Raw genomic sequence first — 23,975 nt, 5'->3', positions numbered from 1 at the left:
ATACTTTTTTAATAATTTTATGGTCGGCAACGTGACGGAGGTTCCTAAATACGAATATTAGTTTGCGCATTCTTTTTGTAAGTAGATCTATATGTGATTGAAAGTTGAGTTTATTATCTATTACAATGCCTAGATATTTGATGGAGGACGTGCGTTCAAGTTTAGGACAGGGACAGTGTGAATTTTTCGGGTCAGAGCAAGCGTGGGCAATAATGTTAAATGGAGATATTATATTTGTTGAATTGGTATCTTTAAGCGTAAATGTAATATACTTAGTCTTATCTACATTTAGTGTGAGTTTGTTGAGAGATAGCCTCTTGGATACCATGTCAAATCCTTCCTGAGCGAGTTGGTATACCTCCGGCCAAGAGTTTGCATGAAACAAGAGGGCTGTATCATCAGCGAAAGTTATGACTCGCCCACCCTGGGGCTGTATTCGGCAGAGATCATCGATATACACTAGAAACAGGGTTGGTCCCAAGATGCTTCCCTGCGGCGTACCGTAGGAGATATTTAGTTGATCGCTTTCATAATCGTCTATTTTAACACACTGGGTACGATCCGCAAGGTAATCCTCAAATAGGCGCAGCTGCATCCCCCTTACACCTACACTTTCCAACTTTGATACCAATATGGGGACAGAAACCGTGTCGAAAGCCTTTGCCAAGTCCAAAAATATTGCCAAGGTTTTTTGTTTTTTATCCAGTTTATCAACAATGTGATCTGTTAGTTCGTGGACTGCGTCTGTCGAGGATTTGGCTTTACGAAAACCGAATTGGGATGGGGAGATTAGATTGTTATCTTCAAGATATTTGACAAGTCTTGTATTCATAATTCGTTCCAGTATTTTCGAAAGTGAGGGGAGGATAGAAATAGGCCTATAGTTATCGACGCAGCCTCTGTCACCCATCTTGTGAATGGGAAGGATAAGAGCTCTTTTAAATAACCGTGGGAACACACCGGTTTCAATTGCTAGGTTGCAAATGTAAGTAAGTGGAGGAGTAAGCACTTTCCTGTATTGCTTGACAAAGGATCCCGATATACCATCAAGGCCTGAGGCGCAGTCCGATCTAAGGTTGGAGATCAGTGTCTCAACCTCAACTTCGTCAGTTGGAAGCATCACAAAAGAGCTCCGAAGGATTTACGGGAATGTCATCTCGTATATTATTTTTGTCAAATGTAGATTTTATTTTTTCCGCTAGAGATTTACCTACATTTGCAAAGAAGTTGTTTACTTGATTTACTGAGTCAACGGGATTTAATGACGTAATTAGTTCAGTCGGTGTTTTTTTTTGTTTTTTAGAGTAGGTAATGTCTTTAATGACATCCCATAGTTTCCTGTTGTTAGATCCAGCATTTACAATCAGGTTTTTTTCGTAGTTTTTTTTGTTATTTTAAGGATTTTATTGCAATGATTTCTATACCTTTTATATGTAGTTATTAATATTTCATTATGTGGTGATGTTTTAATTTTTTTATGTAGATTATCTCGATTCTTTATGCATTTTAGGAGTCCAGGAGTAATCCATCCCTTCCTTACACGCTTTCGGCCTGGAATTTTAATTGTACTTGTGTTGGATTCTATTGTAGCCGTTAGGGCCTTAATGAAGTAGGAAGTGGCTTCATTAACATCTTTCATCCTAAACAGCGGATCAAAGTCAATGCTTTTGACATCTTTGTCGAGATTTACAATGTCTATGTGTTTTCTCATTTTAACAGGCTGAGCGTTACGCACGGTTAAATTAAGGTATAGTATTACACAATCATGGTCCGTAAGGGAAGAGTTGACCACACAACAACGAGCATACAGATTTGTTTTTAGGAACAAATGGTCCAAGCAGTACGACTGTGGGTTGGGAGGGAGTGGGCCAGGAACATGCCATGGGACGCCATCAGGTTGAGGTAATTTGATGAGCGTGTATCCTGGCTGCCATCCGCTATTTCAATATTAATATCTCCGGTCACAATGATATTTTTGTAGCAGTTAAATCTAGTCAGAATAAAATTGAGGGACTCGAGAAAATCGGTGATATTTTTTTGTCCGGGGGGTCGGTAGACAGCTAATAAAGCTGTTTCGTGATTTATTTTAAGTAGAAGGCTATTGGCATCTAAAATTGGGGGTTCCTCGACCGTGACAACTAGGTTTTTTTTAATGTAAACAATTACTCCTTCGTTTTGCGTTTGTTTTTTGTGAAGTAATAATTGTAATCATCTAGTTCATCTAATTATCAGGGTATGTTTAATCCAGCATTCTGTTAGGACAATTACGTCCCAATCTACATTAGTTCTGGTTAGAAGAGTCAATAAGCCCGGAAAATTACAAGTTACGCTTCGTATGTTTTGACTTAAATTTTTAGGCTCGGAGAATGGACCGGATCAAAGCTTTGCATTCCTCAAGGTCACATGTAATAGGGTCTGCGATTATCAATAAGTCTAAGTCATTGCTAATTAATTCATTGTTTTTTACGTTATCGAATGGAAATAGTGATCGACATGTATGTGATACGAAGTTGGGAAAAGTATGTTTTATTTGTTTTAACGGTGGTGAGATTTGCTACTAAACGATTTGGCCCTTTATTATACGTTTTAATTCGCTCAAATAAAAGGCTGAAATTACGGTAAAATCGTGGTACAATTTGTTCGCTTTTAGTGTTAGAGATGGATGTATGTGTAATAGATATTAGGTATAGTATGTAGTTATTATATTTAAGGTGTTCGAGTGTGTTTGTTGTATAGGATTTGCTGCTTGTATATAGATAAAAGGGATCTTGTTTGGTACAAGGAGTCATGGGGATTCTTGTGTAAAAAGTGAGTGTAATGTGTGTGAGTAGGAATTAGGATATTTTAGGGAATGAGTATATTTGGTGTATTTATGTGAGTTTGTTGTAATCGTTTTGTTGAAATGATATAAACAAGGATAAGCTAACCTATCATATAAAGGTACACAATAAACAGCTAATAGTCACTTCAATTTGGCTATGTCGTCCTCGGTGGCTATGTGAATCGCAGGCGAGCCGTCTTGTTTTCGTAAGAATATCTTCCCGTATGATGTCCAGCAGCTATGGTATTGGTAATCTTTTTTGAATTGCCGGGCAAGATAGTGTAGATATTTCGCTTTTTTTCGTTAAACTTTCAGCCATGTAGATCGGCATGTTTGGTCCAGGGTGATGAATAAGTTGTGTACTGAGGGGTTGGTTTTTATTGGTCTTATTATAGCTTCTGCATGCTTTTAGCATCAACTCCTTTTTTGCGGCTGTAGTGAATTCTGCAACTATAGGACCGCTTCGCCCTTCATTAGTTTTTACGCGATAAATATCACGTATATCCGAGTCCGATATGTTTATTTCAAGGACATTGCCCACACTTTTTACCAGGCTTTGTAAGGTGTCTTTTTTTTCGGTGAGGATTTGGGGATGTTTTAATTTCTATTGCTGTTAATTTTGTGTTCCTCTCCAAAAACTCGACCTTGGACTCCAGAGCAACGACTTGAGATCTATAGTCGCTGTTTTCACGTTGCAAAGTGTTTAATTTTGTCACTAACTCGTCATATTTCTGCGACATGAATTCTACCGATTTTTGTATCTCATTATTTTGGACCAATAACGAGACCAATAAAATAAAATGTTCTCGGCACATATTGAGATGCGCGGAAGTGGTGTAGACAATCTCGCTCTACCTTGATCAACGGCTTGAACCGCGGCTGCGTTCATCCATCACTGCCTCTCATATTTCGTTTTCTATAATTTATTTACCGACTAACGACAAAATACACTGGAAACTGGAAAAATTTGTCTCCTGATGGACAGTTAGGGCCAATTGACACCGGAGTGGCAGTACTGGTCTTTTAATGCATTTACTGCCACCGACGCGTATATGCGTTTTTGGAACTTCGCCCAGTGCCACTGTCATAACTATTCATACATTTTGAACGCACATGTGCGTCGGTGGCACCTGTGGAAGTCAGGTAGTAGGTTGCACTGCTACCGGCCGCTGCCATTCCGGTGTGAATCGGTCCTAATAATGGATAGTAAATTACGAAAAACTTAGAGGTTCGAGCCTGGGATTGAACCCACTCTCTCTCTCTGGCCTCTGCTTGAGAGGCCATATAGTTTCTCTCATTGAAAATTAACTAGCAATAGAATATATTTTACAAAAAATTACATAGGGGCCGGTTTAGAGTCATTCACGATGACGGGTGCCGTGGTTTTTATTACAATGTCATTAATGTCTAATTTTGACAAAATCACGCGTCTTCGTGGATGACACTAGGTATAACTCTCTATGTAACTAGTGTGTTATATGCTAGTGTGTTACACGTACAATGCCTAAATATGGGAAAATTTTCAATCGTTTTTACAAGCTTCCTTTAAATTTATATTAAATCTTTTGACTAAGGCTTTGTGGCATCTACTTTAATATAAGTTTGAAATTTGGTAGCGGTCACATGCTTTCAAGCAGTACTTAATAGTTAAAGTGATATTAAGTGACGTAGAGGCTAAACTAATGGCTCTGAAAATCTAGTTAGGACTAAATAACTAAGCAGCATGAACGGCTGCCTTAGCTGGACAGACGGGGTGCGGTTAATATAGTACTTAATGCATAATGTACTACCCAGTAAGACGTGCATTAATAAGCGGTGCATATGCATGCATATTAAATTACTAATAATAGTCCAAGTGCTAGGCAGAGACCTCTTCTCTGGATGGGGCGACCGTCGCAGTCGTGTGTCGCCCCGAAAAATCCCGAAAAATGCGGCCGCGTGACAAAAGCAAGTTTTATCTAATTCCCTATACCAAGGAAATTTTGTAGAATTCCTGATTGATACACCTCTAACTCAATGCATGTCTACTATATTTAAAATTTCTAGCTCTTTTCAATTAGGCTGTGCCATGTTTGGTAATGAGTCGCATACATGCTCGAATCTATTGTTTTACAAGTATAGAAGATTTTGTGCATAGGTAATCATACGTTCTACTGATTCTACATTCAAATGATACTATAACAGAATTATTAATAATTATTTGACTATAGAAGTTTTCATTCATATTTTCCTTCCAGTGTGATTTCTTGTTAAAAAGCTGTTTAGTATTAAGTATTCTATTAGATTAATTTGGAACGCAGTTATAGAGATCGTCTGTCTCTTTTACACGGCGTATATCGCTCTCGCTCTCTTCCTTACAACATGGCTTCCTGTACAAGTCCGCTCTCGTTTATTATAGTCAGCTAAATTCAATGTAGACTTTGTTAACGCGAAAAACGTAATAAAAAGTGACAAAAAGTCAACCTGCATCTTTTAGTGCTATAGTTTAGTGCCTATGGTTCAATAGAGGACAACCCCAACATTAAATTTGGTCGTGGTCCCGGTTATTTTAGTGAAGTTGCGGATAACAACATTAATAACAATTTATGTTTATATTTGTTTAAAACAAAATACATCCCGTAACAAACATATCGAGTGATCGTTATAGTCATACACTTTTCAAAGATAAACATTATTTAGGTATTATGCGTGCGGGAAAAGAACTCATGAGTCAAACAAACCAGTTATGATAATAACTGTTATGATACATGTTGGGCATTTATATGTTTTTTACAATCAATCACATCGGCGGAAGGCCACTTCCTTAAATATATATAGTGCAGGTATTAAATCAAAACTTAATAGACTTGGTTTTAGGTAAATATTTAAATAAATATTCTGGACTTGTTTTAACAGGAAACGTTGTAGGTACTCAAGACTTAGACGAGAGTCGTCAGTTTTTATTGCTGAAATTATTTCAAACATATACAGGGTGTAAGGTAATGAGCGGATAATCCTTAAACTACGGATAGAGTGCACTTAGGACGTTATAATTAAGCTATAATAGGTTTAGTAAAAGTTGCGTGGTTTCCGAGGTTTAGACTTTTTGTTTTTTTTTTCGAAAATAAACACCCTTGTTCAATTTTTGATCATAGCAGCATAGCATTTGCAGGTGGTAGACCTTGTGCAAGGTCCGCCGGATTGCAACCACCATCTTGCTCGCTAATCCTGCCGTGAAGCAGCAGTGCTTGCACTGTGGTGTTTCGGCGTGGAGAGTAAGACAGCGGTGAAGTTACTGGCACTTGAGGTATCCCATCTTAGGCCTCTAGGTTGGCAACGCATCTGAAATCCCCCTGGTGTGCAGGTGTCGATGGGCGGTGGTAAATCTCTTACCATCAGGAGACCACTTGCTCGTTTGCCATCCAGTCGAATATAAAAAAGCACCATTTTAAGCTATTTAAAAAAAAAAATTCTTAATATTCTTGAGTACCTATTTGTGTTTTGAGACAGGCGTCACCATTTATGTGAGACCACATTGGATCTAAAAAAAAATGGCAAAATTAATTTTTACGATTTCAATCGTACATTGATCGAACTTATATTTGACTGGGTACCTATGTTTAGTCCTTAATTGTTTTATTTGTTATAAAAGTATTAAATAGCGTGAATAAAAAAAAAACGCATTGGCGGGAAACGTAATTCGCTTCATTCATATTTCATACCGTGTTGAATGTGTTAGCAGTATCACGTAGATAAGTTATAATAAAGTCTAGCCTGATGATGATGATGATGATTCAAAAGTAGTCGTAGAAAAAGTATTGTATACAACGTTGCATAACTTGGTCTTAAAACGCTCGTGGCGTCTTTCACGCGTTTTGAACAGTTGCATAAAATACTATAAATTTATTCCCGTAATATTCCCAAACTCGTTTATTTTGATTTATTATCAACGAACAGATAATATCTGCTAACATAACAAAAGTGAAGGACGTCTCTCGAGAGTTTTTATTCGTTTCTCTCTTCATTACTAATTCATTTGCGCAGACGCCAGTCTGATGCATCATTCTAGTTTCAATTTCAAGGATCATTGACGTTATATTAATACGCGAGTGAGTAGGGGTTCAAGTGGGTGAGCAAATTAATTGTTTCAGTTAATTAATAACGGTAACGAATAACGGTAACGCCTGGTTTAATAAATTATTAATATTACGTCACGCAGATCAACAGCTAATCAACTCAAAACAATGCTCCATTTTAATTTATACTTCATACTCATTTTAGACTTCTCAGAGGGAGGCGAGTTTATTTCTCAAAACGTCAGAGTTCGATCATGAGCTGAGTGCAGTTTTCTTGTTATTAAAATCGATGACATGGTTCCTAAGAACAGATCTTCGTATGTCTTATAGTTTCAGACTTTCCCATACTGACCGGTCTAAATGGGCCACCCTGTATAGGCTGGGATGATTATGATGGCAGTCTTTAGAAGGTCTAAATAAAAATGGTGTATTGTTTTGAGCCGATACGTAATCTGTTGGTTTGAAACTATTTTATCAAAAACCTAACAATACATCACACTAACTATAATCTAGTTATTTATTATGATGTAGTTTACCTACCTTAAGTTTAAATTATTATCAAACTAATCAACTTAATATTATTCGTTAAAACATGTCAATCGAAGTTACAATATGTAATTAATGGGAATGGATATCACTGTCTCGCCATAATGGTATGTCATATGTATTTTATACAATAGCTACAGATTACATTATAATCAACATCATAATAACATAAAGTCGAACATGAACTTCGATTCAAACATAACATGTATTGCTACGAATAATCAATTATTATTCGTAGATGCTACAAAAATCCTCAAAGCAGTCTAGTATCAAATCGATGGTGGAAGTCTCAATTGACGTAAGGGACAAAATGCTACTTTTCAGGAGAGCGAAAGGTTTTTGGTAATTTTCAAACCCTCACAGCATTGTTAATGTTTAACTTAGCAGGACGTTATAATTACGTAAAATCTTGAATTTTCTTGCTTTTCAACGTGAAACTATAGACATTTTCGTAAAAAGCTTAATAAGAAAAATAGCTGTCCCTTACGCCCGTGACATACGGGTGTCATAGCCCCTTACACTCATAAACCGTAAATAAATAAATAATGTAGTAACCGATTTTTGGTCTTATAGGACATCATATATTTTATTTGCTACATATTTGGACGTAAGTTCCAGTAATAAAATTAAAAAAAATAGTGAATTAACTCAAAGAACCACTTTAATTATTTAAAATAACGCGCAAAAGCCATATTTTTTTGCACGTCCCCTTAAAAAATATGTAATTTGTAACATTTTCTTAAGTTTTAGTTTTAGTTTTTGCGAGGCATATTAGGACACCAAGGATGTCTTTCCCTTCTAAACACGGGTGTTTATAGGGTTGATTGTAGTTGTGGTAGTTCCTATATCGGACAGACGAAAAGAACAATAGCTGAGAGGGTCAAGGAACACATTGCATCTGTTAAAAATCGCCAGGTAAACAAGTCAGCCATAGCCAAACCACTGGATTGAGCTTCACAATTCCAAAATTCTGTCCACGGAACGTCATTTTTACTAAAGAATGGTACGTGTAGCGGTTGAATTAAAAAAGCATAAGAATTTCAACCAGGACGATGGTATAAGCTTTCATCTTCGTGGAATCCTGTTATTAATAAGTGTCGGCGTGGGATGAATGTCGGAGGACGATCAGACGTTGTTAGTGTTGTGTGTCGGTGTGATAGGGTGACTAATAAGTGACCAAGTGCGGTAGTTCGTGATACGAGTGCCGGCACTATTAGTGATCAAGTGCGGGTAGTTCGAAGAACTCGCGCTGCTAGGCAGACTTGACACCCACACTTCAGTCTACTCGTGACCACGGCAACTGTAACGTTGCCGAAACGTCGAGGTAAATATTACTTGTGTAATAATAGCGTGATAAGTCCGTTTGTGGTATTTTGACTATGAGCGCGAGTCCTTCGAACTACCCGCACTTGATCACTAATAGTACCAGCACTCGTATCACTAACTACCCGCACTTGGTGATTTTATTTGTGACCCCATCACACCGACTCACAACACTCATCCGACGTCGACACTTATTAATAACAGGATTCCACGAAGATGAAAGCTTATATCCATTGTCCGGTTGACATTTTTATGCTTTTTTATTTCAACTGCTTCACGTACCATTCTTAGTAGAAATGACGTTCCGTGGACAGAATTTTGGGATTGTGAAGCTCAATCCAGTGGTTTGGTCCTGACTCCAACAAATGCTCGGCTATGGCTGACTTGTTTGTTTATAGCTGAGAGGGTCAAGGAAGATATTGCAGCTGTTAAAAATCGCCAAGTAAATAAGTTTTATCCCGGAAAATAGCATAGTTCCGGCAGGATAGCGATAAACAAACTGATGATGTTGTTGATGACGATGATGATGAACTGATTTTCACTACCACCACTGGCGTACTAACGCTGCTTGCTTGCATTATTGCTTACATGCTTGCTTGCTTGCTTGCATGCTTGCTTGCATGTTTGATTGCATGCTTGCTTGCACTATTTCTTGCACATCGGGAGTATTCTTGCTTGATTTGTTGTTTGCATGCGTGCTTGCCTTCTGGCTTCACGCTTGCTTGCATGCATGCTTGCACTATTTATGCTTCCTCAACACACTGCTTGCAGCTGTGAGGGAGTGGGACGCCAGCCCGCTTCATGAGCGCTGGAGGAGATACCATAGACCGGTCATCGCGGGATCGGGGTAGCCCGCGATGTTCATCTAACCCAGGCCGATAAAATTGCATGTTTGTTGATTTGATTGACAAAATTACATGCTCACTTGCAAGCTTGCTTAGGTGGTTGCTTACATGCTTGCTTGCTTGCTTGCTTGCATGCTTGCTTGCATGCTTCTTACATGCTTGCTTGCACTATTTCTTGCACATTTGGAGTATGCTTGCTTGAGTTGTTGTTTCAATCACTACAAGTTCTAAAAACCATCTGTTTTGATGCCTCCTACGACCTAACATTAACAAGGTATTTTAATGAACTAAAAGAAGCAAGCAAGGTATTTTACTTTAAGTGCCCCTTACACCCATAAAGTAACCTCAATTTTTAAAATGTCTGTTTGTTATTGTCCCTTACGACAACAATTTACTCTAGTTTTAGCTTTTGATGTCCCTTACGCCCATAAGAGTATTCCTTATTTTATAAGTTGCTGTTATTTAATGCCCTTACGACGTACCAATTACACTTTTTTTTTAATGTCTGTTTGCTACTGTCCCTTACGAGCGCAATTTACTCTAGCTCTTGCTTTTTATACCCCTTACGCCCATAAAAGTACTTCTTATTTTATAATTGCTGTTTTTTAATTAATTATACAGGCCAATTATTATTATATATGCATCATCATCTCGGCCTTTATACGTCCCACTGCTGGGCACAGGCTTCCTTTATTAGGATCTGTCAGAACAGCTGTCAGGATAGCTTAAAATAAACAAAGTAGCTAAGAGAAATGTACCTCAACATTGACTGAAATTCCATTACGGAAATGTTAGCTCGACGTCTAGCCATTAGGGATCCATCAACTTAATCTTTTTTTTTTTGTTTTGCTTTGGCATCTTATAAAAAAATACGCGCGTTGACAAAGAACAAACGTAGGCAATCAAATACGTCCTCCGTGTTTGACGTGTCTGGCACGACTGACCGAATGTGCAATGCGCAAACGCTCGGCGCGTGGAAGGTAGGTAGACGCGTTAGTATTTTGATGTTAGGTACAAGAAATAGGTACAGGCGGTAAGGTACGCCCAACAACTTCTTGCTTTTTTATCTTATTCGTTATAAAATGTTGGGGTGTAAAGGCAATGAAACAATAATTGACCCATACGCCCTTTTATTATATTTGTTGCGTTTTTTTTTAACGACATGAGCCGAGTCGTAAAGGACATATGAGACTGCCACAGCCCCTTACGACCCAAATATTAAAAAAATAATACATTTACGCCATTTTTCAGCTCAAATATTTTATATCATGTCCCTTAAGCTATTTTATTTTAAAATAATAAATGTTGATAACAGCAAAAGTAAGGGCCGTATCGTAACTTGAATACTACCAATCGACAGAGAAAAAAAAACTCTAATTTTCTATGTTTAAAAGTGATTTTCGGTATTTTGTCCCTTACGCCAATTGAGACTTCCACCATCGAAATATTTTTGAATACGCTTTTATGGTCAAACTTAAAGAACGGAATATGAACTTGGGCGTGTCCGACACGCTCTTGGCCGGTTTTTTTAAGATATTAAAACAATTCTTCCACAACTCAGTTTGTTAAACAACAAAGTCATATTTAAATTAAAAAAAGGCTTGAATATTTCCTATTATGAAGTGTTACATCATTAATTTCGGGTCGACTACTACAGGTCGTACACTAACCGAACCTCCAATGATGATTGCTTACTCAGCATACAGCGCCATCTAGTCTTGTATGCTCTTTTTACAATAATGGGAACCACAAGACCATAGGCGTATAAACCATGGTATTTACGTGGACCAAATAATAAGTCTGTGTCTAACCCATAAATTATGGCACCCATTATGGATGATTCAACCTTGGGATTATTGCTCTGCCGGTTTTGAAGGAACTTGTTTACATTCCAACTCGAACCATTATTAAGTCTTCTCAGACCCGGGGGGCTACACCACGAAATTCGAAAATCTTATCGTACCGTCCCTCTCACTCTCGTATTAAATAACTTAGGCGTCAGCGGGACGGCAAGATACGAAGTTAAATTTTGCACTTCGTACATACATGCACTGATTGTTTTGTTAGTACTTTAGTAGCATTTTGTCACTTCAATGTAGTAAACGTGTTTGTGTCACACAGGAGCGCTCGCGCATGCTGTTATCGCCTTCGTAATAAAGTTCAAATTTGTCTTATCAATGCAAATAAATTTAATAGCCGTAGTATTTTTTTTTTAAGTTGAAAAATTTAGCTTCACAAAAGCGTTTTATTGAATATGTGCGCTAATGTATTAAATGTGTTGTTTACCTCAAAGTGAATAATTCAAAATGCCTAAAGGTACGTGAATCATTGTTTTACTGAGTTTGTAATTGTCACTTAATGACCATATTGATTTATTTTTAAACGTTTGAGTTAATAATTTAATACTAAGCGGTGAAGTGAAGTGAATGGCCTATTAAACAAACTGCGTTTCTTCAAGTTAATTTACATGTCGATGGTACAGTCAACGTCATAAATAAGTGATCACTTTTGTACCTTGTCATTTTAACGTCATGTTTGAAAAGCCTTACGAAATTGTGTACCGACTGAAAGCGACAAGGTACAAAAGTGATCAGTTATTTATGACGTTGACTGTACTGCAACGCCGCGTAACCTACAAAATGTAGAAGCGCCAAAGTTGGCATACTCTTCGCTAGTCATACCGTAATTTTTGTCCGAACCATCGTTTGTCATAATTTTTTTCCCACTGAAACCTTACAGTTTTCTGAAATTTTTAAATGGTCATCCTATGGGAAATTATAGGTTTGGTTAGGTTTGTTTTATAACAATTCTGAACAATTATTGGATTCAGAGAAAAAAGAGTTATGACAAACGATCGTTCTGACAAACATTACATTCGGACTTCCAATAAGTATGCTAGCCGATATGGCCCCTGACAATGGCTAATGCCGAGTATCTGGCTACAGGCAACATTTATAATAATAATAAACATCTTTATTGTTATTTACAGGAGAGCATTAAAATTAAATATCTTTGTGTTGATATAATACCTGCCTGATACCGGAGACTCCGTCCGCGTAGAATTCGTTTATCGCTATCCCGCGGGAACTATACAATTTTCCGGGATAAAAACTATCCTACGTATGTCCTTCCCCGAGACTCAAATGTATGTATGTCAAAGTTTCAATGTGATCTTTATTGACTTTGCACTTTAAACAAAAATGCCAAATTTCATGACTAAAGCCAGTGAATGACATTTTGAAATTTTATCCTAATCCAGTTCGAATATCGACATATAAAGTAGCTTAGCTTGTAAATATGATATTCCAGACGGCGAGCTACCTATAAGTACATCAAAGTTCAAATAAATCAGTTTAGCTGTTTTAAGTTAAAGGAGTAACAAACATACACATACATATTCACGAACTTTCACATCCAAATACTTATACTTATATACATATAATAAATGCGAAAGTGTGTGTGTTTGTGTGTATGTTATCCCGGAAAAATTACCGCCCGCGATTACGAATAAAACGCGGGCGGAGCCGCGGGCAAAAGCTAGTTTTATAATATATTATTACGATGCCGTAAGGTGTACCCGCAAAACGCCGAATCCTTGGAATGTCAGCGTGATGCAGCAATTAACACCGCGATCCTCGCCTAGACTAGACGTCTTAATTAAATGGCAGTGGACTAAAGATGGGCCTACCTACCGAAAAGTCGGAGAAATCGACTATAAAGTGTCAGATATCCGGCAAGCCGTCTCTGTTTGTTTTGCCCGAATAAATAGAGACGACATCACATTTATTTGTCACATAGAATTTACCAATGATTGGTGAGACAGGCCCTTACGCTATCTGGCTAACCAGGGAATCCGGCTATTCAGTCGAAAATTGTAATCGCTTGGCTTGATTGACATGTGGCGGTATCCATCTCAACTAGCATAAGTCACTGTACGGATACAATTCGAATCACGTCCGGCGATCGACACGAAAGTCTCTGTTTAATTTTTATCGTCATATTTTTTATAATTTATACATAATTATAACTGTATTATTATTTCTACAGCTAACTAAAAATAATCAAAACTCTATAATATATAATATTTCCTAGCAAATATGTCCAGTGATTAGCAAATTTAAATTTTAATGGGTCATAAGTTGGCATTTTGTCGAAGAATTGGTAGTGTCCGAAATGGTGGCAGTTTTTTTTTTCTTATTTTAAGCATAATGGTTTCACATATAGTTGCTATTAGAAAACATTATACTATCACTTACAAAACGGCAATGGCTTTTTATACAATTTCTTTGATTGTTTTAATCTTTCGTTTGACATTCGTCGTAGTTGGCTCATCACCACAATAAACCAATTAGATTTAATCAAAAGAGCGCACTTCATTGAATGCATCGCTTGCTCGCTTGTCACTCTATACGTCTTTTTCTCACGTATCCAGTTAGTAAAGAACCTAATGGGCGACAAGTGGGAGAACTGATAGTCACTTTCTGGCGTATTTGATAAAAAAGAACTTTGAGTAAGTATGTATAATATGTATGTAAAAAGTAATTGAGACATTTGCCTAGATGTGAGATACTCTGTAATGTTTTCGGTGTACCTACCTTTTTGTTGTCCTTTTTGTGTATATTCTGTGATCCGCACGCAGAACGTGATTTTGAACTTTTTTAATATTTCGCTATGGAACTCTAAAAATATGACGTCCTCTTAAGTTTTGTCAATTTATAGTTAAATTAACGATAATGAAAGTGCATAATGAATTCACAAAAGTTACTTTAATGTAGCTACGTAATAAAATTATTATCATTATTTTAATTTTGTGTAATTTGCTACTCTATGGCATTGGATAACTGTACAAGTATCTCAAAGTTTGTCAATTGTGTTTTGTTTCTTTTCTTTTGCATAGGTACATACATACTGTACCTAATGCGTAGATGCAATGTGGAAATAAATAAATAAAAAAGGTCAGAATTTTTTTTGTTGCTAGAATACCAATTATAATGTCATATCAAGCTTCGCTTCGATCCTTTCAGACGTAGAGCAGGGACTACTGGAGGTGACGCAGAGTATCCCGTTGATTCCTCTGCCAGCGAGGAACTCTGACTACTTCCCAGAGTCCGTAGACCCGGAAAGGTGCGTTTGCCTTTAAAAGACAAAAAACATTCACTATACTTTGTATGTACGACGACCAGATGGCCTAGTGGTTCTCTAGAACCTGACTACGAAGTTTGAGGTCCCGGGTTCGATTCCCGTGTCGGGGCAGATATTTGTATGAAAAATACGAATGTTTGTTCTCGGGTCTTGGGTGTTTAATATGTATTCAAGTATGTATCTATATCTATATAATTATATTTATCCGTTGCTTAGTACCCATAACACAAGCTTTGCTAAGCTTACTTTGGGACTAGGTCAATTGGTATTTATTTATTTGTATTGATATTTATTTATTTTTATTATTTCATTCCAGAACTAATAATAGGAATAGAAATGCTATCACATGTCACGTATTTCTCTTTTCTCAATCGAAAATGCTACTTTTTTTCCTCTCCTGTTGCAGTGAGCACAGTCATGCTTTTTGTGTTATATAGTTTTTTATAGATTAAGGTTTATCAATGAAATATAATCCTTATTGAACCACCATCTACGTAATAGCCTATTTCTGAGTAAATTATTTCGTTACAGACTATTAGTTGTGTGTGTGTGTGTGTGACAATTCTTTCTTTTTTAAATTTTTTTGTAATTATATGACTACGACGTTGAGTGGGTCATTATTCGAGCATGGTAGAAGGTTCTCATACAGTTTTCAGGTTATTTAGTACTTAATAAAAAAAAGTACAGGACGTCTAAAATTATCGAAGGTGACATCAAATTCTACAGCTCATGCATAAAAAATAGTTAGTTTTAAATATTATTGATGATTATAAATATGTATGTTAGTCTGTAAGGTATTTATTGATGGGCCAAGTTGCCCGAAATAAATGAATTTATTATTATTATAGAAATATGTGATCACGGAAATGAGGCTGTTCTCAACAAACTCTAGAATAATGTCCCGGGTATGAATAAAATAATGTTTTTTTTTCAAATATCGAAACGTTGATACGACTTAATAAGCCTTGTTTGTACCAGGGAGCGGGAACCTTTGCTTGTGACTTCGAAGCATAGTTCTCTTTACTCGAACCCGTCCTATGCGCACGCACACGGGGCAGACAGCGAACCGACTAGCCCCACGGAATCCCAGTTTGCTGACATTGTGAGACGCAGGTAAGTAAAAGTAAATTAATTTAAAAAATCGAGCAACCTGACTGCCTTAAAAATTAAAAAGAAAAACAAGTCCAGTGATCTAGAATCTGGTAACTAGCACCTTCAATCTTGTCGCGTTAGAATTATTTCGCGAAATCACATTACTATTTACGAGTATTAGCTCATTTTGGTGGCTGGGCGTATAAAAAGCAGTCATATTCCATTGTTGTCGAATATTTTAAAATAAATCTGATTTTATTTAATTTTTCATGACGCATGATAACTTTAAGGAATTATTTTTATTAAAATTAATGAACATTTATATTAAATAAATACAAATACAAAATTATCCCTTTCTTGGATACGTAAACAACCCAGAGTGTATTTCACCTAACGAAATTTGAGGTTGCGTATTCATTAGGTACTCATTTAAATGTGTTAATGACTAATCCATGACCCATGACTCACAAAACAAATAGTGTATATGACAACAAGGTTTTTCCCGGGTCATCAACATCTTCAATTTGCATTCCGAACGCGACCGGTATTCCCCGAAGAACTTTCTTCGGACCTGTTTGAGAATGCAGTTCTGATGTTGCATTGCTAGCCCAGCCTCCAATACCTGTACGTTCTTAGACATTGGTTTGATTTCTAGATCACAATTGAACCTTCTTACATTAAATCATTTTATTCGTTGTTCGTTAATTCAAATTTGTAGGGTCTACTGTTGCAAGTTCATTTTGACACACTTTTAGTAAATAATAATAATCCATTTATTTCAAACACAATGTCCATGGATGGTTAGTAATATTAAATCTTACAACTATGTTCGTAGATTTATAAATAATTCTACAACATTAAATACATTAAATACAGTTCCGATTATTCGATTAGATTAAATTAAATTATTCATCATCATCATCCCAGCCTATATACGTCCCACTGCTGGGCACAGGCCTCCTCTCAGAACAAGAGGGCTTGGGCTATAGTTCCCACGCGGGCCCAGTGCGGATTGGGAACTTCACACGCACCATTGAATTGCTTCGCAGAAAATAAATTAAATAATTAAAATTAATTAATTAAATTATTCATTATTAAATATTATATGTCACAATCACAATAACATCATTAACCATTGATTATTAATTATTAGTAAATAACACCGGTCTGGAACCTTTATGGAGAAAATTCCAGCGTCGTACAATAGGACAGTCCACCCTGCCCAGAATGGTATTGAGGAGGCTGTTCGGGCTATCCCGTACGCGCTGCGTCAGGGAGGCAACTCGTTTGCGCAATATGGCCTGGAAGCTGTCTATTCGCGCCTCTGTGCACATGCCCGACGCGCTGCAGTAACGGGACAGCCTCAGCAGCATGCTCAACCTATTGTTATACTGGACACACAGGGCGTTGAGAGCTCTCTGAGTACACTTGGTACACAGGCTGCACGTATAAAAAGTTTGACAATATGCCTTAAAAAGAGTTTTCTTGACATCTTTTGTGCAACGTACGAACCTACGAGCCAACATGTTGCTCCTTACTGCCAACGCCCTACGTTCCCTCTCCACATCTAGGTCATCAGATAGGTCCTCGGTGACCCAGTGCCCCAGGTACTTAAATTCGGAGACTATTCTCAAGACGCACCCAGACAACTTAACTGGAGGAACGGCACTGGGTTTCTTGCTACCTGCCTTAAAAAACGAGCAACTCGCTTTTCTTAGCGTTGTACCTGAGACCATGGGAATCCGCATATCCCTCACAAATTCCTATTAACTTCTCGAGGGCCCTGATTGATGGGGTTAGCAGAGCCATATCGTCGGTATAACTGACATTGTTAACACACTTGCCATCAATTGAGCAGCCTGCTCTGCTAAGCTCACCAATAAGTCCGTTCATGTACAGGTTGAAAAGTCGAGGAGACGTCAATCCACCCTGCCTTACTCCACATTCCAACCTGTACTCACTCGAGAATGCACCAGCCCATCTGACAGCATTGCTTTGATTACCGTACCAGTACTCAATAATTCCCGCCGGGAATAATAAGCCGTGGTGGCCTAGTGGTTTGACCTATCGCCTCTCAAGCAGAGGGTCGTGGGTTCAAACCCCGGCTCGCACCTCTGATTTTTTCGAAACTCATGTGCGGAATTACATTTCAAATTTACCACGAGCTTTGCGGTGAAGGAAAACATCGTGAGGAAACCTGCACAAACTTGCGATGCAATTCAATGGTGCGTGTAAAGTTCCCAATCCGCACTGGGCCCGCGTGGGAACTATGGCCCAAGCCCTCTTGTTCTGAGAGCAGGCCTGTGCCCAGCAGTGGGACGTTTATAGGCTGGGATGATGATGATGACTCAATAATTCGCACCAATTCCTGAGATCATACAAGATCGAAGGCCTTCGACAATTCCAAAGAGCAAGAATAAATTGGCGTTTTTCGGGACGTGTAGTACTGGACAGTGTGCTTGAGTCGCAAGATAGCAGTTTCAGTAGACAGTCCCGGCCTAAACCCGAATGGTGCCTCCTCTAGATTTATGTATTTAGCTAACTGGCGATCAAGCAACCCGTTCAACACCTTCGCCACTATGGTAGCCAATGAAATGGGACGGTAATTATTCTTGTCAGATGCATCTCCGGTCCTGTTTTTGAGTATGGGTACAACAATGGTCTTCATCAGCTCCTGAGGTAGATATCCGTGCGAGACACACAAGTTGAGCAACATTGCCAGGACCCTGGGCAGGTGTGGACCAACATAATGTAAAAATGAACTAAAATAATTTCTTTGCTCACCCTCGACCTTATCATAGCTAAGCTTATGCAAGATATATACAAGGTGCTCATTAAATAACTGAAAACCAAAAGTAGTTTGCTCAGAATCGAGAGTAGAATCGATTACACTATGTTTTAAATTATGTTGTATTTGTTTTCTTAAATACCTTTTTTATTGTGCCCGGTCTAAAAGTTACGACTGCAACAGGCGCCAATTAAATATTTTAGCGAGGTTGCATACTGCTTCGATAATTTAATACTGGCTGTTGTTCTGTTAATGTAAGATTTTCTTCTAAAAACGTCAAAGCGCAAATACAAATTATTTTAGGTGTAGAGTTAGAAATGAAGTAGAATTACCTATTGAGTTAGCAAAACACACGAATATCTTTTAAAACAATGAAGGTATTCAAAAATAAATGCAATCAAGTAACTTAAAATGAAAAAATATTTTGGGGGTGTCTGATGTTTTCAGTTATTTAATTAAGTTATTTAACTAAGTTATATAGTCTAACATCTGGTAGCATGGTGTACGGTTGTGTTGCTCTGTGTGTAGTGTAGTGTGGTGGTGGTGATAGATGGGTTTGTGTGATATGTGTGTGTTCTTACAGTGTGGAGGTGGAGGAACTGCATGAACAGAGCACACATATCTTGCATAAACGTAGCTACTTATAATAAAAGTCGCATGTGAGCAAAAAAAATCTTTTAGTTCATTGATTATGGACCTCAGCAGAGTAACGCCTGATTCAATAAATTACACTTTCAGTGGTTCGATGACAATGCAAGTAGGTAGGTACAGTTAACAAAAATGACAGTTACAAAAACAAGGTTTTATTAAATCTATTAAACTTTGAACAAAAATTTATTAACATTGAGAGTAAATTAGACTTATAATTAGAAACTACACTTTGACCATGAAAAAGAAGAAACTTTTGTAAATAACTTCATAAGAACATATTTAGCTATTTCACCGTTTTTGTCTGGTGACAGGCAAGAAATAAAAAAATAAAATATAATGAAAAATTGAGTTTTCACGTGCTTAATTATTTTTTTTGTAGTCACCTGCCACGGTACCAAGCAGGATGGACGGAGCTCCACCACGCAAGCGCAATGAACCTCGGCTTCCGCATTCGGGTTCTACTAAATGCAGGTAAAGTACCTACCAAGTTTACACAGAGAGAACCCGTCCTTTTTAGCGATGTGAATATGCTTCACGAACTGGAAGATGAAGCGTTGGCAGGCCTCCCACTAGGTGGACTGACGACATCGTGAGAGTTGCGGGCAACCGGTGGATGCAAGTGGCGAGTTGTCGTTCATTGTGGCGTTCTAAGGGGGAGGGCTTTGTCCAGCAATGGACGTCTTCCGGCTGATGATGATGATGATGAACATGCTTCACGCATACGTTCCGTAGAAAAATATGTGGGACTCTCTCACTTTAGGGAGCATACCCACTAAAAAACATTGGTGTTTATCTACTATGCCGTTATGGGAGGGCTATGGGATCGCGGACATTCAAACATGACGCTCCTCGGTGACCCCAGCCCTTTGCGAAGCTTTGGAAGTGCGCCAAAAAGAAGGGTCATAAGCGCGCAGACCCTCCTGCCCGCTGTGTAGGACCAGTAGACTTACTGTTGGTGGCTAAAGCGGTTTGCAGCAATAAATTGCGTAGGGTATGCTGCCTCCCGTCCGACTAGTAGAAGAAGTGCTATGGGAGAGAGCCCCATAAACCTCACTATGATGGCATACGCAGGACCTCCCTTCATTTTATGTTCTACGCGCAATAAGGGTAGTGAAGGATATTAAGCGTCTGCTATAGAAGAAGAATTTTTGAATCTTAAAAGTATTGCCAAAATTATGTGCACTTCTCTGTTGTTTCCATTTATAGTCACTGAAAGGGTGATTTGTATACTGTCTACAAACTACATCATCATTGTCATATCAGCCGTAGGACGCCACCTGGTTGATATAGGCCTCCTCGCAGAGACCTGCAGTTGCTTTGGTTGGGAGCGACCTGCATTCACCGCGAACCTGCAGCTTTAACTGGGTCATGCCCATCTTGTTGGTGTACAATAAAGAGTATAAACAAACAAACATACGGGTATGAATTATCAGGACGTAAATTATTGTCATGATATTCTGGATCGTCAGTTAACCGCACCTGACAAGTGCATAGTAAATTGTTTTGTAATTGCAGGCCATGACCCGAACATCTGCGATGACCGAGGAAGGACAGCCCTTGACGTTGCCGGCTACGCACACTACCGGCGCAAGAAAATCGTTGAGTGAGTTCATTATTTTAAGGTTCCGTACCTCAAAAGGAAAAACGGAACCCTTATAGAATCACTTTTTGTCCATCTGTCTGTCTGTCTGTCTTTCTGTCAAGATCCTTTTTCTCGGGAACGCGTAGAGGTATCAAGCTGAAATTTATATCAATATAAATATAATATAATTATATTAAATATTTATATTAATTTGGAGCTGTGAAAAAATCAAACTTCTAAGCCAACGTAATCAAAAGATACAGCCATTTATGCTGCAAATTTCCGAAAATTTTCGAAACTCGCAAGGGAATCAAAACCTACAGGGTACTTCCCGCGAACTCAGAATCTCGAAATTTGGTATGAAGGTAGATATTATAACACAACTGAAAATGAACAGTTCCCGAGGGAACGGCGCGCGATAATCGAATTCCACGCGTTCGAAGCCGCGGGCAAAAGCTAGTAGTACGTAATTGAGATAAGTTCGATTGGTTTTAAGGTTTGAGGGTTTTTGAGACTGGCATTTTGACATTAGGCTATTTAGAATTTTTATTTACTTATGTGACACTATGTGTTTTTGACATTAGTTTGTACTGACTGTGTAATAGGGTAATTTGAGCTTAGGTTGTTTTGTAGCGGAATGCAGGTCGAGATCGGGTCGGTTCGGGAGTACGGCGAGCCTATTTACGTGGCTATTTATGAATAACATCACACCGACGTCGGGCGCTGGGTGGGTCGTGAGCCACGTAAATAAACCCACCGCACTCCCGACCCGAGGCTTGGTGGCCGAGTGGTTTGACCTATGACCTCTCAAGCAGAGGGTCGTGGGTTCAAACCCCGGCTCGCACCTCTGAGTTTTTCGAAATTCATGTGCGGAATTACATTTGAAATTTACCACGAGCTTTGCGGTGAAGGAAAACATCGTGAGGAAACCTGCACAAACCTGCAAAGCAATTCAATGGTGCGTGTGAAGTTTCCAATCCGCACTGGGCCCGCGTGGGAACTACGGCCCAAGCCCTCTTGTTCTGAGAGGAGGCCTGTGCCCAGCAGTGGGACGTATATAGGCTGGGATGAACCTGGTAGTCTGGTGGTCTCCACAGGACGGAACTCTTTAACGGTTAATGGCATCGACTTGAAATTTGCATACGCAAATGTATTTTGGGTAACAATACAAGTACAGTCAACAAAAAGTATAGTCAGCATAAAAATCTTATATTAAAAATGTTTTTTTAACAAAAACTTATTCTATTGGAATATGAACCCCTCAAAGCAAAGTTTTGTTCTTATTAAACTAAAATTCACAGATCACACGTATTTGCTCTCTCTTTCTCTCTCTCTCTCTCAATTGCTGGTTAGTTGACTGACAGTACTCAAACTCTTCTTTTTCAGTTTATCAGATGTCATCAGGATGCTCCTTGAGGCTGGCGGTACATTCAACACCATGAAAGGAATCATTGACAACGTAGATACTCCTCTCCATACAGCCGTGGAGATCAGATGTCTGTCATCCATCAGGCTCCTCTTAGACGCCGGCGCTTCTGTGGCCTGCCTAAACAGTGCTGGTTTGACACCATTACATCTCTGTGTGAAGTACAAGCTGGATGAAGCTTTTAAGGTTTGTACTGTCAATTGAGAACGCCAAACACAGTATCCGTTCATTTCGCAACTAACGTTTGGCAACCTGATTTATCATTTCGCAAACTCTAAAACTGTAAATTATTTCAGGATTTATTTCAGAGCCATCATGTAGAAGGTCCGTAGTCCGTAGGAAGGAAAACCCTGAAATATTTACTGTTTCAGAAATATTAAACAGTTGCGAAATTGAAAGCTGTGAAATTAATCAGGTTGCCAAACGTTAGTTGCAAAACATTAGTGAACCCGCCAAATACCTGCGGTGCCATAAGTTATATGTGCTCTAGGAATTTATTTATCTAGACATGCGGTAGCGTGTCAAGCCACGTTCAAGCTAACAGAACTGGTGAGCAGCACTGTGTGTAATTTTACCCTAACCATTTTTGACCCCCTCATAACTCGAAAACTATTTCACATAATTATTTTAGGTTTTTAATGCGCAACGTTTTTAGAATCAACCATCACCGCTCTCACCATAGGTCTATAATAAAATTAATTTATAGGTATTATTAAGCCATAGATGCGACGACCTGGTATCTTTGGCAGAACGAGCCAACACAAGAGACCAGGCCGGCTTCACACTCCTCCAGGCTTCCGTCGTAGCAGACTGGTTACCAGGCGTATGCACTGTTCTAGACGCTGGTGCTGATGTAACTGCTACCTCTAACTTACCATTTCACCGTTACAAGAATATTACTCTAGAAGATGATTTGAATCTCGTTTACCGCTTAGAACAGGTAAGAAGTATATACGTTGATATTTTGTGAACTAAATAGCTTACGCTTGCATCGCTTCCGTACAAGAATTCTTTATTCCCTGGAGTTTTCGAAAACTTCATCATTATTCTTTGTTTACATTTGAAATTGTGGTTCAATATTCAATTTTTAATGTTCAAAAGTTTGGGCGCAGCGTATAGATGAGTCAGTCAGAAAAAATTTAGATGGCATACTTTCTATAGACTAATATTTAATATTTTTATCGTCATAATATTTAGCAGTGTAAAATATAAGCTTAGTAATCTCTTGGTATTAAACATCAAATTCTGCTCCTTATGTTGACTTAACTAAGTACATATGTTATAATACCTACTAAAGTAGATAAGATAAATTGTTTGTCTCACGGTCTCTGACATTGTACTTGTAATCATACCACAATAGAGCAATTAGATGACCAAGGTTTCCTGATAGATTAAAGAAATTATTATACTTATTAACGTCTTTCTACTAAGTAAGGCATGACATAATAAAATTACTGCTTAATTAAATTTAAAGAAGAGGCAGGTAATTTAAATTAAACTACTTTTTAATTTTAACAATATAGTAATCAAAACATCTATTTTGCATATTATGTCATAGTTAAATAAAATACTTATGAGAATATCATATTTGCAGATACATGAAACGCCTTTACATTTAGCAGCGAATCGCAGCGATCAAGAAATACTTGAAGTATTACTAGGCGCCTCAATAGAGTCCGTCGATATCTTCAATAAAATCGACAG

General features: G+C 38.2%; 2 protein-coding genes across 2 annotated transcripts in view; both read left to right on the top strand.

Moving 5' to 3' along the window:
• LOC141436307 (trace amine-associated receptor 8b) overlaps positions 1–23,975 on the top strand; it is a 100,437-nt gene that overhangs the window by 18,538 nt on the left and 57,924 nt on the right. The gene's annotated exons all lie outside the window — the stretch shown is intronic.
• LOC141436503 (nuclear factor NF-kappa-B p105 subunit-like) lies at positions 11,667–23,973 on the top strand (the record flags this gene model as incomplete). Its single annotated transcript, XM_074099507.1, has 8 exons — positions 11,667–11,906; positions 14,615–14,714; positions 15,711–15,845; positions 19,643–19,734; positions 20,779–20,866; positions 22,232–22,457; positions 22,978–23,211; positions 23,866–23,973. Coding segments are annotated over exons 1-8 (993 nt in total), but the record flags the coding sequence as incomplete, so codon positions are not given.

This window comes from Choristoneura fumiferana, chromosome 16 (assembly GCF_025370935.1).
Source record: "Choristoneura fumiferana chromosome 16, NRCan_CFum_1, whole genome shotgun sequence".
Lineage (NCBI taxonomy): Eukaryota > Metazoa > Arthropoda > Insecta > Lepidoptera > Tortricidae > Choristoneura > Choristoneura fumiferana.
The sequence above is the reverse complement of the archived record's forward strand: the minus strand, read 5'-3'. Positions and strand labels throughout refer to the sequence as shown.